The sequence below is a fragment of the Carettochelys insculpta genome, chromosome 31 (genome assembly GCF_033958435.1).
Source record: "Carettochelys insculpta isolate YL-2023 chromosome 31, ASM3395843v1, whole genome shotgun sequence".
Taxonomy (NCBI): Eukaryota; Metazoa; Chordata; order Testudines; family Carettochelyidae; genus Carettochelys; species Carettochelys insculpta.
The window spans coordinates 11,609,537-11,622,713 of record NC_134167.1 but is presented as its reverse complement, the minus strand read 5'-3'; the positions used below and the strand labels follow the sequence as shown (position 1 = coordinate 11,622,713).

At 45.0% G+C, this 13,177-nt stretch overlaps 1 protein-coding gene across 1 annotated transcript in view; it reads left to right on the top strand.

Moving 5' to 3' along the window:
- Positions 1 to 287: 287 nt before the first annotated feature.
- LOC142004190 (substance-P receptor-like) overlaps positions 288 to 13,177 on the top strand; it is a 77,578-nt gene continuing 64,688 nt past the window's right edge. The window contains exon 1 of the mRNA XM_074981678.1: positions 288 to 899. Within this exon, the coding sequence (XP_074837779.1) occupies positions 496 to 899 (404 nt within the window). The 5' untranslated portion in view covers positions 288 to 495. The remainder of the gene's footprint in view (positions 900 to 13,177) is intronic.

Sequence of the window (13,177 nt, the reverse complement as noted above, 5' to 3'; positions counted from 1 at the left end):
CCGGCCCCTGGCCGGCTGCGAGGAGGAGGCGCCGTCTGACATCTGCCCAGCTGCTGCGCTCGCAGCCGGGAGGGGAGGGGAGGGGAGGGATCTCGCGCCGGCTCTGCCCAGCGCCCCTGACGTGGGAGCAGAGATAAAACCCCGGCAGTCCCAGCCCGGGTGCGGGACTCGCCGGGCGCGGAGCGGAGGAGCTGGGCTGGGGGATGTGGCTGGGGGCGCACAAGTCCCCCTTCTCCGTGGAAAGGCTGAAGATGCTGGAGGGGAAACCCACCCCCACCTCTCCCTGCAGAGTTTGAGGCTCCCAGCCCCGAGACAGAACCTGCGGCGGTGCCAGGCCACTCCAGAGGGGCCACAGCTGTCCTCCACTTCTGGTCCCACCCCAGCCTCGATGGCCAGTTGCCAGCTTGCCCTGACGGACTAGCCTCTTCCCAGCACTGCTGGCTGAGGACTCACACCCCAGTGAATGTGCCTGGACCTGGGGGAAGAGCGAGGAAGATGGATAATGCCTTGTACGCTGAGGAGAGCCTAGCCAACCTGCAGTCCCCTAACAGGTCGGTCAATGAATCGGAGGAGGCCAACCACTTCCTGCAGCCCCCTTGGCAGATCGCCCTCTGGGCCCTCGCCTACTCACTCATCGTGATCGTGGCCGTCGTAGGAAATGTGGTGGTGATGTGGATCATCCTGGCCCACAAGAGGATGAGGACAGTCACCAATTATTTCCTGGTAAACCTGGCTTTTGCTGAGGCCTCCATGGCGGCCTTCAACACCGTTGTCAATTTCACCTATGCCATCCACAATGACTGGTACTATGGGCTGCTCTACTGCAAGTTCCACAACTTCTTCCCCATTGCCGCTGTCTTTGCAAGCATCTACTCCATGACCGCCATCGCTGTGGACAGGTGAGGCCAGACGTGGTGGCCTGAATGGGGTGGTGGTGGGGAAGCAGGTCAGGGAGGTGCACTGAGGAGTTCCCAAGTAGGGTAAAATCACCACCAGTGTTCCCTGTAAGCTGAGCACTTGGGTGGCCACCCAGCAGAGATTCAGATGCTGCCCTACCGATTATCAGAGCACCCACACTAGGCAGCGTATTTTTCTAGGGGTGGTGCACATCCACACATGTCTTGGTGCACATGACAAACGTTTATTCTGCCCAGGGATGGAAAAGAAAATTAGAAGGAACTCTGGTCACCTCATCTATTTTCAGAGCATGAGTAGATTTTTTTAACTTTGCCCGTGTTCCTCTAAGTCAATAGGTAATAAGACAGGAGGAATAAGCTAGCGTCCACAAAGAGTTCACTGTTGAACCTTCATGCCCATAATTATGCAGCAATCCAGTTTTGGGGCTCTGAGTGGACCTGGGAGAGGATGGAAATCAAAGGATGCAGAAGAAGTGTCTCATGGGGCAAGACAAAAATAGAAGAATTTATTATTCTGTTTCCTAGGTGTTGGGGCTCTCACTTTGTATGATGAAGTGTTCTAGCTCAGTAGCTTTCAACCTTTCCAGGCTACTCTACCCCTTGCAGGAGTTTGATCTGTGTGCGATGTACCCCATTTTACTGGGCTCAGTAATGACTTCCTTACCAAAATGAGACATAAAAATACAAGAGAGTCACACACCACTGCTACTGAAAAATTGGAATGCAACTAGTGCACCTCTATTTCAGTGCACAGTATACAGGGCAGTATAAGCAAATCATTGTCAGTATGAAATTTTAGTTTGCACTGACTTAGCTAGTGCATTTTATGTAGCCGGCTGTTAAACTAGGTAAATATCTAGGTCAGTTGATGTACCCACCCACCCAGTGTAACCACAAGACCTTTGCAGACCCCAGGGATACATGTACCTCAGGTGGAGATGGGCTGCTCTCATTCCCTTTGCTGCCTTAACATTTCCTTGATCTCTTCCCTACCTTCCAGACACCAGTATTGCAGGAGACACAATAGCCGGTTTATAAAAGAGCACCAGAGATAAGAACAGTCTCCCTCCCCTCATAAATCCTTTCAGGAAAATGCGGTTAGCTTAATGAAAGGGGTCTGTTTTAACCATGCCCCCAAGACGCCTGTGGCTATTTTCTTCTTTAGTCAGAGGAAATCTACAATCTTGATCTCTAATTTTACTCGGCATCTTAATTTTCCTGGTTTTGGACTAACAACTGTATTTAAAGCAGCACAGCATAATCCAATTACAGGAAATGTATTTATAATGAACATGCATGAGATCGCCGTGAGCCAGATATTCGGGTTCAGGGTGGCCAAACTGGGGTTTGCAAGCCACATGTGGCTTTTACACACACAAACTCAGAGGCTCTCTGCCATTCTCCACCTGCCAGACTAGAGCATCCTCAGAACCCTTTCCTTGCAGGATGATAGAGGGGTAGGGGCTTCTGCCCAACAGGGAAGGGGGAATCTAAGGGCTTCCCTGTATGGGGCACAGAGGCTGGGGCTTGTGGCTTTAGAATGAGTGAAGCTGAAGTGCTGAGCCCAGGTAGGCACCTCCTGTAGGGCAGAAGCCCTGAGCGCTTTCAGGCATGTCCTGGCTTTTGAACTTCCTAAGACTGTCATGTGCAGCTTGGAGAGTCAGGACGTTTGACCACCCCTGCACTAAACCTTAACTATTTTTCTGTTTTCGTTTGGTCATCGTGTGTGTCAAAACCGCCAGGATTTAACCCTCTGTCTGGAAAAGATGCTCTTCCACATTTGTTCTGAGGTGGACTTGTGGAAATTTCAGAACTGGATACAAGTGTGTTCACTTGAGACAACTGGGTAGCAGAAGTAACGTTACTTTCACTACAAAGATGGGCACTGAAAGTATTATTCTCTCTCTCTCTGGTCTGTGACTGGTACAGCTTATCCTGAGTGATAGTTACACCTGTTTTCTCAGGGGCTTGCCAGCACATACCACCATCTCACTTACGTTCTGTTCTCAGCACACAAATTCAGCAGCCAACCCATGTGGTGCTAAGGCAAGAAAGCAAAAGTCCAGATTGCAACTCTGGGTTTAACCAAAGGTCAGCGGAGAGATGAATTCTGATCGAGTGGTTTAAGGATTAGAGGTTAGGAACTTCTGGGGCAGAACAGGGCTTTGCTGCTCTCTCCCAGATGACTTGCTGGGTGCCTTGGGCAAACCACTCAGACAGTCTCTGCCTCATTTTACACCTTTCTAAAATAATTATAAATCTTATTTGTTGCTACCACCTTAAAAATGTGGTTCTTTGCTAACATCAGTAGAATTGGGTTCTAGGATTTTCCTGTTTGTTCTTTTTCCTCAGCTTCATGTTCTGTGGTCAGGAAAAATTAGATTGAATAAGATCATTTAAAAAAAATTCTAAGAGCGTAGTGGCTAACATGTTATAATCAGACTGACCTAAAAGGAGAAGACAGTCTGTTAATGGAAATTTCTGAAGGCTGTCCACAGTGATGCCATAACTCATTCATCTACAGCCATTGAAATGTAGTTCCAGACTTGTTAGCTTGCTTTTAAAGACTAGGGGATGGAAATTCATTTCTTAGCTTAATCTCTTTATCATGCAAGGCTTGAGAGAGCAAGCCTGATTCTCCTCTCACTTCCACTGGAGTAAATCCAAAGTAATTCCTCTGCATTCAATGGTGGAAATAAGAGGAGGCTTGAACCCCAAATGTAATGCTACCTGCAATTATGAAAACAGTATCCAATGGCAGTATAGCTTGAACCTATCTAGTATGGCACCTGACCACTGCCGAATGAGAGAATTTGCCAAGCCACCGGAGGTCAATATTGTCACTCTCTCCTAACCAACAATACAAGTGCAACAAACAAGCAGCCAACAAATCATACAGCTTGCAGGGAACAATCGTGGGGACTCCTTTGGAAATCTTACTTTGCAGATCCTAAGGGCAAATGCAGCACAGCTTGAAAACCACCATTCCATGATCATGACCACCTTTTGTGGACCCCTTTGACATGGTCTGCAGCCTCCCCACCCTAAGGCTTCCATGCACAACAGGTTGAAATGCGTTATCCTAATATCCTTTTTGTTCTGCAGCGGTAATGAAGATCCCATTGCATTTTCCATAAAAGCAGATGGGTTTTACTTGCCCTGAGATCCTTGTCAAAAATCTCCCCTGCCCCAACTCCTCCCCAAATATTGTGTGGTTGGTTGCTCCCTCCACCCCAAAAATAGCTGTGCTTCAGAGGTGGTGTATCTACACAACAACAGTCTGTATACAGATCCTCTGGGCTACAAAGCATTAGAAATGTGTCTCTCTGTTACATAGTTTGATCTTTCAGTTAGTGCGTACTTCTCAACCAACCATTCACTGCAAGGATAACAGGCGTGCAAAGAGAACCTCCCTAAAGAACACTTGGTCATCAGCACCACTTGCCCCTGACTATTTTCAGTTAACGGGCTACAAGGAGAACGCTGGAGATTTGAGGCTGTCTGAACATCCATTGCATTAACCTTCCAGACTTTTCACATACACATATTCTCAAGAGTCTTTTCTGAACCAATTTCTGGGGGTGAAAGACAAAGGTGTGGAGCTCCAATGAGCTCCTCTTCATATCTTAGAGAGCAGCTTGGCTCTGCCACAAACAGAAGTTGGCCTGATATAAAAAATATCACCTCACCCATCTTGTCTCTTTCACATGCCGAGACCAATGCAGGTATAGATTGAACCTCTGTAGTCTGGCACTCTCTCGTCTGGCAACATCCGTAATCTGGCATGATTTTAGTTCACCTTGTAGGTGTGGCCAAGTTTCCCACAGTCCCAAAGAGTTTATTTACAACCACCAGTCCTGGCTCCTAGTCTTCTGTGCTATTATTTAGCTGTAATTTACCCCATAAATGTCTTCTAAGAGCCCAGTAAGCAGTGGAAGTGTTAGTAACCTGCTAGACAATATTGACTTCCCATGATCCGGCATATTCTCTCATCTGGCACTGGTCAGCTCCTAAGGTTGCTAGACGAGAGAGATTCAACCTGTACTCATGATTTGGTGCTGCATTGCACAAGAACTGGGCTCAGTCAGCTTGAAGATAAAATGTCATTTCAGGGAAAAGAGATACTGATCAAGGAAATTCTGCAAGTATAGTATTGCAGAATAAGATACTGAGAGCAACAAATTATCTGATTTGTTCGTTGATGCCAAATTTCACATAAGTTATTGTTCTTCGGAATGTGAACTCATGTAGTCGGGGTTTTTTTTGGTCAAGAAATATGGATAGTGGTATAGAATCACCTATTATCTGGCACCTGGATCTAACATCAGCAAATAAATGAATGAGTAGGCTGATAAAACCATTCAGCTACTTCAGCCAAGTATAACATTCCTGACTTGCGTGCTTGAGGTGAGGAATCAATTCTGAGCATTGCTTGGTGTTTCAAGACAAGGGCTTATAGCTTGGTTAAATTAGGCATCTCATTCCTGTAAGAGCTAGGACAAATGCTTCCCATTCAAACCGCAAACCTAAACATAGCCCATACAGCAAGGGTGAAAACACGTACTGGAATTCCATGTTTTATAATCTCAGAGAGGTAGCTTTGTTAGTCTATATGTTCACAAAATGAAAAAGCAGTCCTGTAGCACTTTAAAGATTAACAATACAATTTATTAGGTGATAAGCTTTCGTGGGACAGGGCCACTTCTTCAGATCTGGAAAATCCTGATGAATGATAAATTCTCTTTGTCTCTGTTATCAGTTAACAGAGAGAGAGAAAAAAATTATTTGTCAGCTTTCTCACTCTCTCTCACACACACACACACCAGGATTTTCCAGATCTGAAGAAGTGGCTCTGTCCCACAAAAGTGCTACAGGACTGCTTTTTTGTTTTGTGAACATGCCTTATAAGATCAACACAACCAATGACAGCTATGTGGTCTCAGCACAGCAAGGGCTGGTTTACAGCTAGGAGAACACTCTTGAAATCAACCTATTTTCAGTAGATAAGGTATGGAGCAGAGGGGAATAAATACATAGGGAATTGAATAGGGTTTATATTCCTAAAGAGGAATGATTCATCTTTGTCAATGACTGGGATATGTAATTTAAAGGATGCTTGGCCTATTAGCCATCAAGTTGTTCACCAGAAGAATATTGCTTTATGAAAAAGCTGTTCAATCTCTTTCAAAATGTGCCTTCTGTAAATAATTTCTATAGCACACTTGCTAGAGGAAGCAAAATTGCCTCCTAAAGAACGACTAAGCCTTATGCAGCAGTCGCTCAGGAAACATTTTATGAACTAAGGAGTTTATACAGAATTCACACATAATAGAACATAGGTATAGACAATCTGAAACTGAATTCCATAAGGAATTTGAAAAATCCTTTTACGTGAAAATACAGTGCCTGTTAGTTATTCTCAGGGACGCTAACTTTCCAGTATAAGTTAACAGGAGTTGCACCTGCGCTGAAAAAAAAATTTCAGGCTCATTATCATCTGCCGTGGAAAAGATCATCCAGCGTCACAACCATTGCATCATGGATAGAACCAATTGTTGCAGAAGAGAGAGGACCTGATTCTGAAAGGGGATGAATGCATCCTTCACTGCTGTCAAATTTAAGAGTGTTGAGGCCACTCTGTGGGATTGGACTGAAGCACTGCAAGGGCACCCCAGCTACCTCCCTATAGATTTTTGGTAAGAATCTGGAGCACATTCAGTGCTGTGCAGCATTTCCTTTGTAGGCAGGAGGGAGCACAGTCATTTCTCAGATTCCAGTTTCAAATTCTCCCAGTGACTGACAAATACCAAGTAAATTACTTGAAATGATCATTACTGACAGAATTATAAATACCAAGCTAAGAAAGGACAAGCCAGCATGGAGACTGCCTAGAAAAATCATGCTTTTCCAGTCTATTAGAGTTCGTTCAGCTGAACATACCTGGGTCTCCTTCACCCTCTAGTTCATGGTTCCCAACCTTTTCACCAGTGTGGCCCTCCAATCACCCCCTCAAGCCATTCGTGTACCCTCAAAATCAATTCTAGCCACTATGTACATGTCATTGAGTGAAAAAGGAAACCACCATAACAGATTTTCAGTCAGCAATTAATAACATTATGGGAAGGTATTTAATTTAAAAATAATAATTGACTATAACTTGCAATTTATTTAAAACTTCTTTCATTTTCCTCACAGACCCACAGTGGTCCATAGACCCCAGTTTTGGAACCACTGCTCTAGTTAATTCAGTTTGTCCCTGAAAAAACAACTGTTAAGGAAATGAAGTCAGAGGGTATAGCGGGGTTCAACTCGCCTTACGGCACCTGCTGCTGGTTACTCTGGGAATTACCTCTGATCCACAGCCAGGTGCCCAATATTTTAACAAATACTCGAAGCAACCCTTCCCTATCAGGTGTATTGGTTGTACCAACACTGAAGAAGAACTCCCTCAGGTAAATGATGGACAGGATTCCTTAGGATGCTAACTTGAGAAGGGAAAGTGCTGGGAGAGCTGGCTGTATTTTAAACAAGCCTTATTGAAGATGCAGGAACAAACCATTCTGATCTGCAGTAAGAAAAACAAATATGATAGGCAACCAGCTTGGCTTAACAGTGAAATCTTTGTTGAGCTTAAGCACAAAGCACAAAGAGGAAGATATGATAGAGGTCTATCAAACCTGCTGTAGAGAAAGGAAGGAAGTATTATTTGCTCCTCATGACAAGAACTAGAGGTCACACAATCAAATTAATTGGCAGCAGGTTTTAAACAAACAAAAGGAAGTATTTCTTCACACAATGCACCACTCTTTGGAACTCTTTGGAAGAGGATGTTATGAAGGCCAAGACTGTAGCAGGGCATGAAGAAAGCAAACAATATTGGGAATAGTTAAGGAAAGGCTAGCAAATAAGACAGAAAACATCATATTGCCTCTTTGTAAATGTATGTTACCCCCACCCATTTGGTATTGCCTACAGAAGTGGTCATGCCAATTCTAAAAATAATGGACATTGGAAAAAGTTCAGAAAAGGGAAACCCAAACCACTAATGGGGGATGGGAGGGGAACAGCTTTCATCTGAGGAGAAATTAATAAGACACTAACTTTTCATCTTGAAAAAGAGATGACTAAGGGGTTGGTGGTGGAGACATGGGAGAAGGCTATAAAAACTGGTGTAGAGAAAGTAAATAAGACAGTATGTCCCCCGGCCCCTGCTACCTCATTTCATAGAGGTGAAGAACCAAAATGCTGTACACACCACAGGAGGACAGGAGCAGACCTGAGTGGCTGTCCCCAAGGCTGGGAGATTCATGATAACTGCAGCCAACAGGGAGAAAGGTAGGTTGCTAGTGTTTGGGGACTCTTCTGCATGGGTCAGAGACTCTGTCTGCTGACCTGAGATCTTGGAGGCATGGTGCCTGCCTAGAGACCATGTCAGAGATCTTACAGAAGGCTCATCCATCTCTCTGGCCATGACACTTCCTGATATGATCCTGAGATGATCAGTTGTGACTGCAAGCTTCTGAAAGGAAGGATGAAAGGGTTGGGGGTGCAAGTGCTGTTCTCATCCATCTTCCCAGTTGACGGTAAGGCTCCAAGCAGGGACACACATGGCCTGGAGATGAATGCAAGATGAAGCTGATGGGAAGGCTTTGGCTTCCTGGACACTGGGATGCTGTCTGAGAAGCTGAAAAGAGTCTGCTGGAAGAGTTGGGTACCGGGACTCAAGCATTTTTTTGCACTTGTAACCAATGAACCACTAGTATCCTGGAAGAGTTGAAGACCAGCATTGAAGCTGTTATCATTCATCAACAACTTCATTGGACTGGTCCCATGGTTTGGATGTCTGATCAGCACCTCCCAAAACAGATTCTGTTTTCTGAGTTGGAGGAAGGACAGCCTCTCCGGACAGGCTCTCTGGCAGCATGCTGGCAGATTGGTGATTGGGAGAGAATGGGTTAAACTCTGAGCTGCTGCCATTTGCAAAGAGGGTGTGGCTTCCCTTTTCAATACAGCGGATGTTAGTGAGGACTACAGAAGTTGTCCCATGGAACTGAGGGGTGTGTCTAGGTGGCTCCAGGGACCCGAGTCAGGCAGTGCTGTGGCTTGAACCCTGGACCCTAGCTTGACATAAGCACAGATCCCCCAGCCCTTCAGGGTTCTTGACCCCTGAGTCCCAGCCCAGTGCTCATGCAACTGTAGTGTAGATGCAACAGGGTAGTGGTGGGGAAAATATAGTCCTGAACCCCAGCTAGCGCAAGCACAGGCTTACACTGTAGTAAAGACACACACAGACTCAAGAACGATGGACTTGAGACTTGTGTGAGAAGCAAAGCTGTGTTGGCTGGGAGCAGGAGAGGATCACTTAATTAGGCAACCTCCCTAGGCAAGTTATTCCACTGTTTAACCACCCTGACAGTGAGGAAGTTTTTCCCAACATCCATCCTAAACCTCCCTTGCTGCAATTTAAGCCCACTGCTTTTAGTCAGAGGCTAAGGGGAATGATTTTTTCTCCCTCTACCTTGTAACAACCTTTTGGGTACTTGAAAGCTGTTGTGTCCCCTCTGACTTTTCTTTTCCAAACTAAACAAACCGATTTCTTTCAATCCTCCCTCAGAGGTCATGTTTTCTGGACCTTTAATCCTTTTTGTTGCTCTTCTTTGGACCCTTTCCAACTTCTCCATCTCCTTCCTAAAAATGTAGGACCCCAAGCAGGTCACAACACTGGCATATTTGGCGATTCCTATAAATGGAGATGAGATGTTGCTTTTATAGAAACACTTCCCCACCCCAAGGACCTTGTTTTGCCATTCAAATTAACATGGAATATGCTGCTGTCACAGTGGTAGGCACTGGAATAATGCCTGGGAACCTAAGCAATTTTGATTTGTGTATTTGCTACTTAGAAACCTCACTTATATATCTCATTCCTATGATTTGAAATTATCACAAAGGGAAGAAGACACATAAAACTTCATCATGGGAGTGGAGAACTAGAGGGTTGCATTGGCATTTCAGGAGGAAATGCAACGCAAATTCTCTGCAGGGCTCAGAGAATTAAAGCTTTGCCACAGAGCAGTCAATGAAGAGAAATCTCGACACTTAAGGTTCTGCCAAGGGCTGGGTGCCCAGCTTGTGACAGTGACCAGCTGATTTTCAGCTGTGTTCAGCTCCTGTTGTTACCATGGACTTCTTACATGTTTAGCATTTCTGACGATCAGGACCTGGGCTGGATAGCCAAAATCAAGAGACCATTTGGAAAAATGTCATCTAAATCCAGGGGTGGACAATCATTTTTGCTGGAGGGGCCACTCCACAAATTTTGGAAATGGAGAAGGGGCTCCATGTTTCTTATAATGAAATTATTCACCAACTATTGCAGGGGCAGGCAAGATACAGTCCATGGCTGCATCGGGCCCATATACTAATTATGTTCCACTGCAGGGATAGCAGTGGGAGCTGTGGGCCTTTTAGATAGCTGCAGGAACCCCAGGTGGCAGGCAGGTGATGCAGTGAGGCATTGGGAGCCCTTGACATAGCACTGATTTAAAAGGCTCAGTGCTTGCAGCTCCCAGTCCCCGCTGTTACCGCACTGCTTGCCAGCCACCTGGGTTTCCTGCAGCTATTTAAAAACCTCCCGGATCCCAACCCCCACTGCTATCTCAGCAGTGGTATATAAATAATACACGTGCCAGATGCAGCTCGCAGGCTGGATCCAAGTACTAAGCAGGCCAGATCAGCCCTATTTTCCCCACCCCTGCCTAAACGCCTACCTTCATCTTCCCTTCTATGAAACGAGGCTGTTGCTAATTGCCTACCTTAAATAAGAACAGGTAATCCTCACTGTATGAGGATAATCAGGTTAGGTTTAAAAATCCTGCATCAAGTACTGAAGCAGGGCAGGGGGAGGATACAAAGCCCTGGACAGAATATTTCCTAAGCACAGAAAAATGTGTCTAATTGCAATAGCTGAACAGCATGATCAAGAAATAAGCATGACCTTGCTAGGGGTCAGCTTCTCTATAGAAAGGAGCCAGAAAATAGGATTTGCACAGAAGATCTAAAGTTGTCGATGTTACAGGAACCTCAAATAAAAATCCATAATTACTGCAAATGGGTATACAACCAGACTGTATTCTCACATACATGTTTCGGAGTTTAACCAAATGTTCTTATGCTAACTGCTTTACTTTAGTTCTGCCTATGGATCTGATCCACTGAACAGGCATAAAATTCTGGCAGCAAAAATCTGTTATCATTTGTGTAATGCCATGTGCCACTGCTGAAAATAGCCTTTTCAAATGTGGTTTAAGCTGTAGCTGTCACACATCATTTTAAAATTGTCTGTGACTTTTGAACAACTGCGTAGTACGTTGCATTACAGCATGTAAGTGCTGTGACAGAAAGGGAGATGTAAAATTGGAAGCAGAAACACTTCATTTTTTTTCCTCCCCTAAGATAGACCACTAAAGGTTTTCCTACATCTCCTGAGTTGGGATTTATTTTAACAGTCAAAATCTCTTAAAAGACTAAAATGCCCACAGGGACATTAAAAGTCCATGTATAATATTGGGTACCAAAGACCAGAGATGTTTGCAAACTTTTCAGAAAAATCTCAGATCACTTTTGCTTTTGCAGGGGTATAACACACTCATTTCTGCAGTGAGGTTAGGAGAACAGAGAGCAATGGCAAATTGCTGAATGGGTAGATGTGGCAACATATTGGCTAGGAAAGAGGTTTGGGGAAAAATGTGTGCGAGCGCACGCATATACACACACACAGATATACATATCTCATAGAGCTGGAAGGGACATAAGAGATCACTGAGTCCAGTCCCCTGCACTCACAGCAGGACCTATCACCATCCCTGACAGATTTTTTTTAAATTTCTTTGCCCCAGATCCCAAAACGGCCCTCTCCAGGATTGAGTTCACAAGGCCAATGCTCTAACCACTAAGATATCTCTTCCCCCCTCCCCAGCACAAATACTCCCTCCAGGCTTCTGGCTTTATGAATCAGCATCAATGAAATTTCAGTATCAGTCAGGTCTCATTGCTTGAGGAAGCAGCTAGAAATGAAAGCAGGCAGCTTGAATGTGACTTCAGACAGCAGCTGTACTTTCATTAGCCCTGGCTTTGAAAATGCTGCCCATAGACACAGTGGTTTTTTTCATGTGTTTCAGATTGTGTGTCCCTGCAAGGTGCACAGAGATGTATGGAATTACACCATCCTTAGTTAAAAAAGGAAAGGAGGCACCAGATTAAGCATGGAGTGGAGATTTGTACAGATTTTGAAAGGCCGCTGCCAAATCTCTTATTCTGGCTTCTATCACCAGCAGCTATATCTCTTTGATAACCGCCTTCAGGTGGCTGGGAGGTGAAAGCACAGATTTAGGCTTATCCCTTGTTATGATGAAAACCTTCTAGAGAGTGGTCAGTGATTAATACCTCAACTTTGGGGAGCCCTGGGATTCAGCTGCAGAAGTGCTGATTACCCACCAGTGCTGGTGATTTCAGTAAAAGCTGTGGCTGTCCAGAACTCCTGGAAAAAAAATCAGGCCTACGGAGTCTCAGGTGAGGCACCCAAAAACCTCTGGCCGCTCTAGAAAATGTTGGTCTTTGACCTTTGAAAATGATACTATAAAAGCTAGCATACAAGCGATGGCAGAAACTAACATGCATGGACAGATACCCGTGAGCAGGTGACCTCTGGAGGGCTTGGCATCAAAAGCCCATTGCATAATCACATATAGAAAAGAAAGCGCTTTCTCATAGCATCCATATCATGATTTTTACATCCAGAACTCAATGTGCTTTATGAAGGAGGCATAAGGACATCAGGGGGAGGGGGAAAGTTCAGCTTAGCATGTGTGACTTCACCAGAACTGCAACACACATCAATGGGAGAGCTGGGAACAGAACTTGGGAATCTTGATGCTTGGCTTCAGTGTCAGATTGCCATAACATTGGCATGTGTTCTCCAGCAAAGGTTTGAAATTTTAGCCTATGCTTAACAATTGATGGTTTTGGCAGGCTGATTGGGGGGTGCGTAGGGGAACGTTAGTGGTATCTGTCTTTATTTCCTCATTGAGATATAGGGAAGACTAATAGTGACAGTGCCTCTTAACTTGTGGCTCAGACATTGATCCATATCTTTTGTAAACTCCAACTTGGGGTTAATGCCATGGCATATGTATGCCCTGTCCCATGCAGGCAGGGACACAGGGGTGCATGGACACCTCTGGCTCTGCTGCAAATTCCAT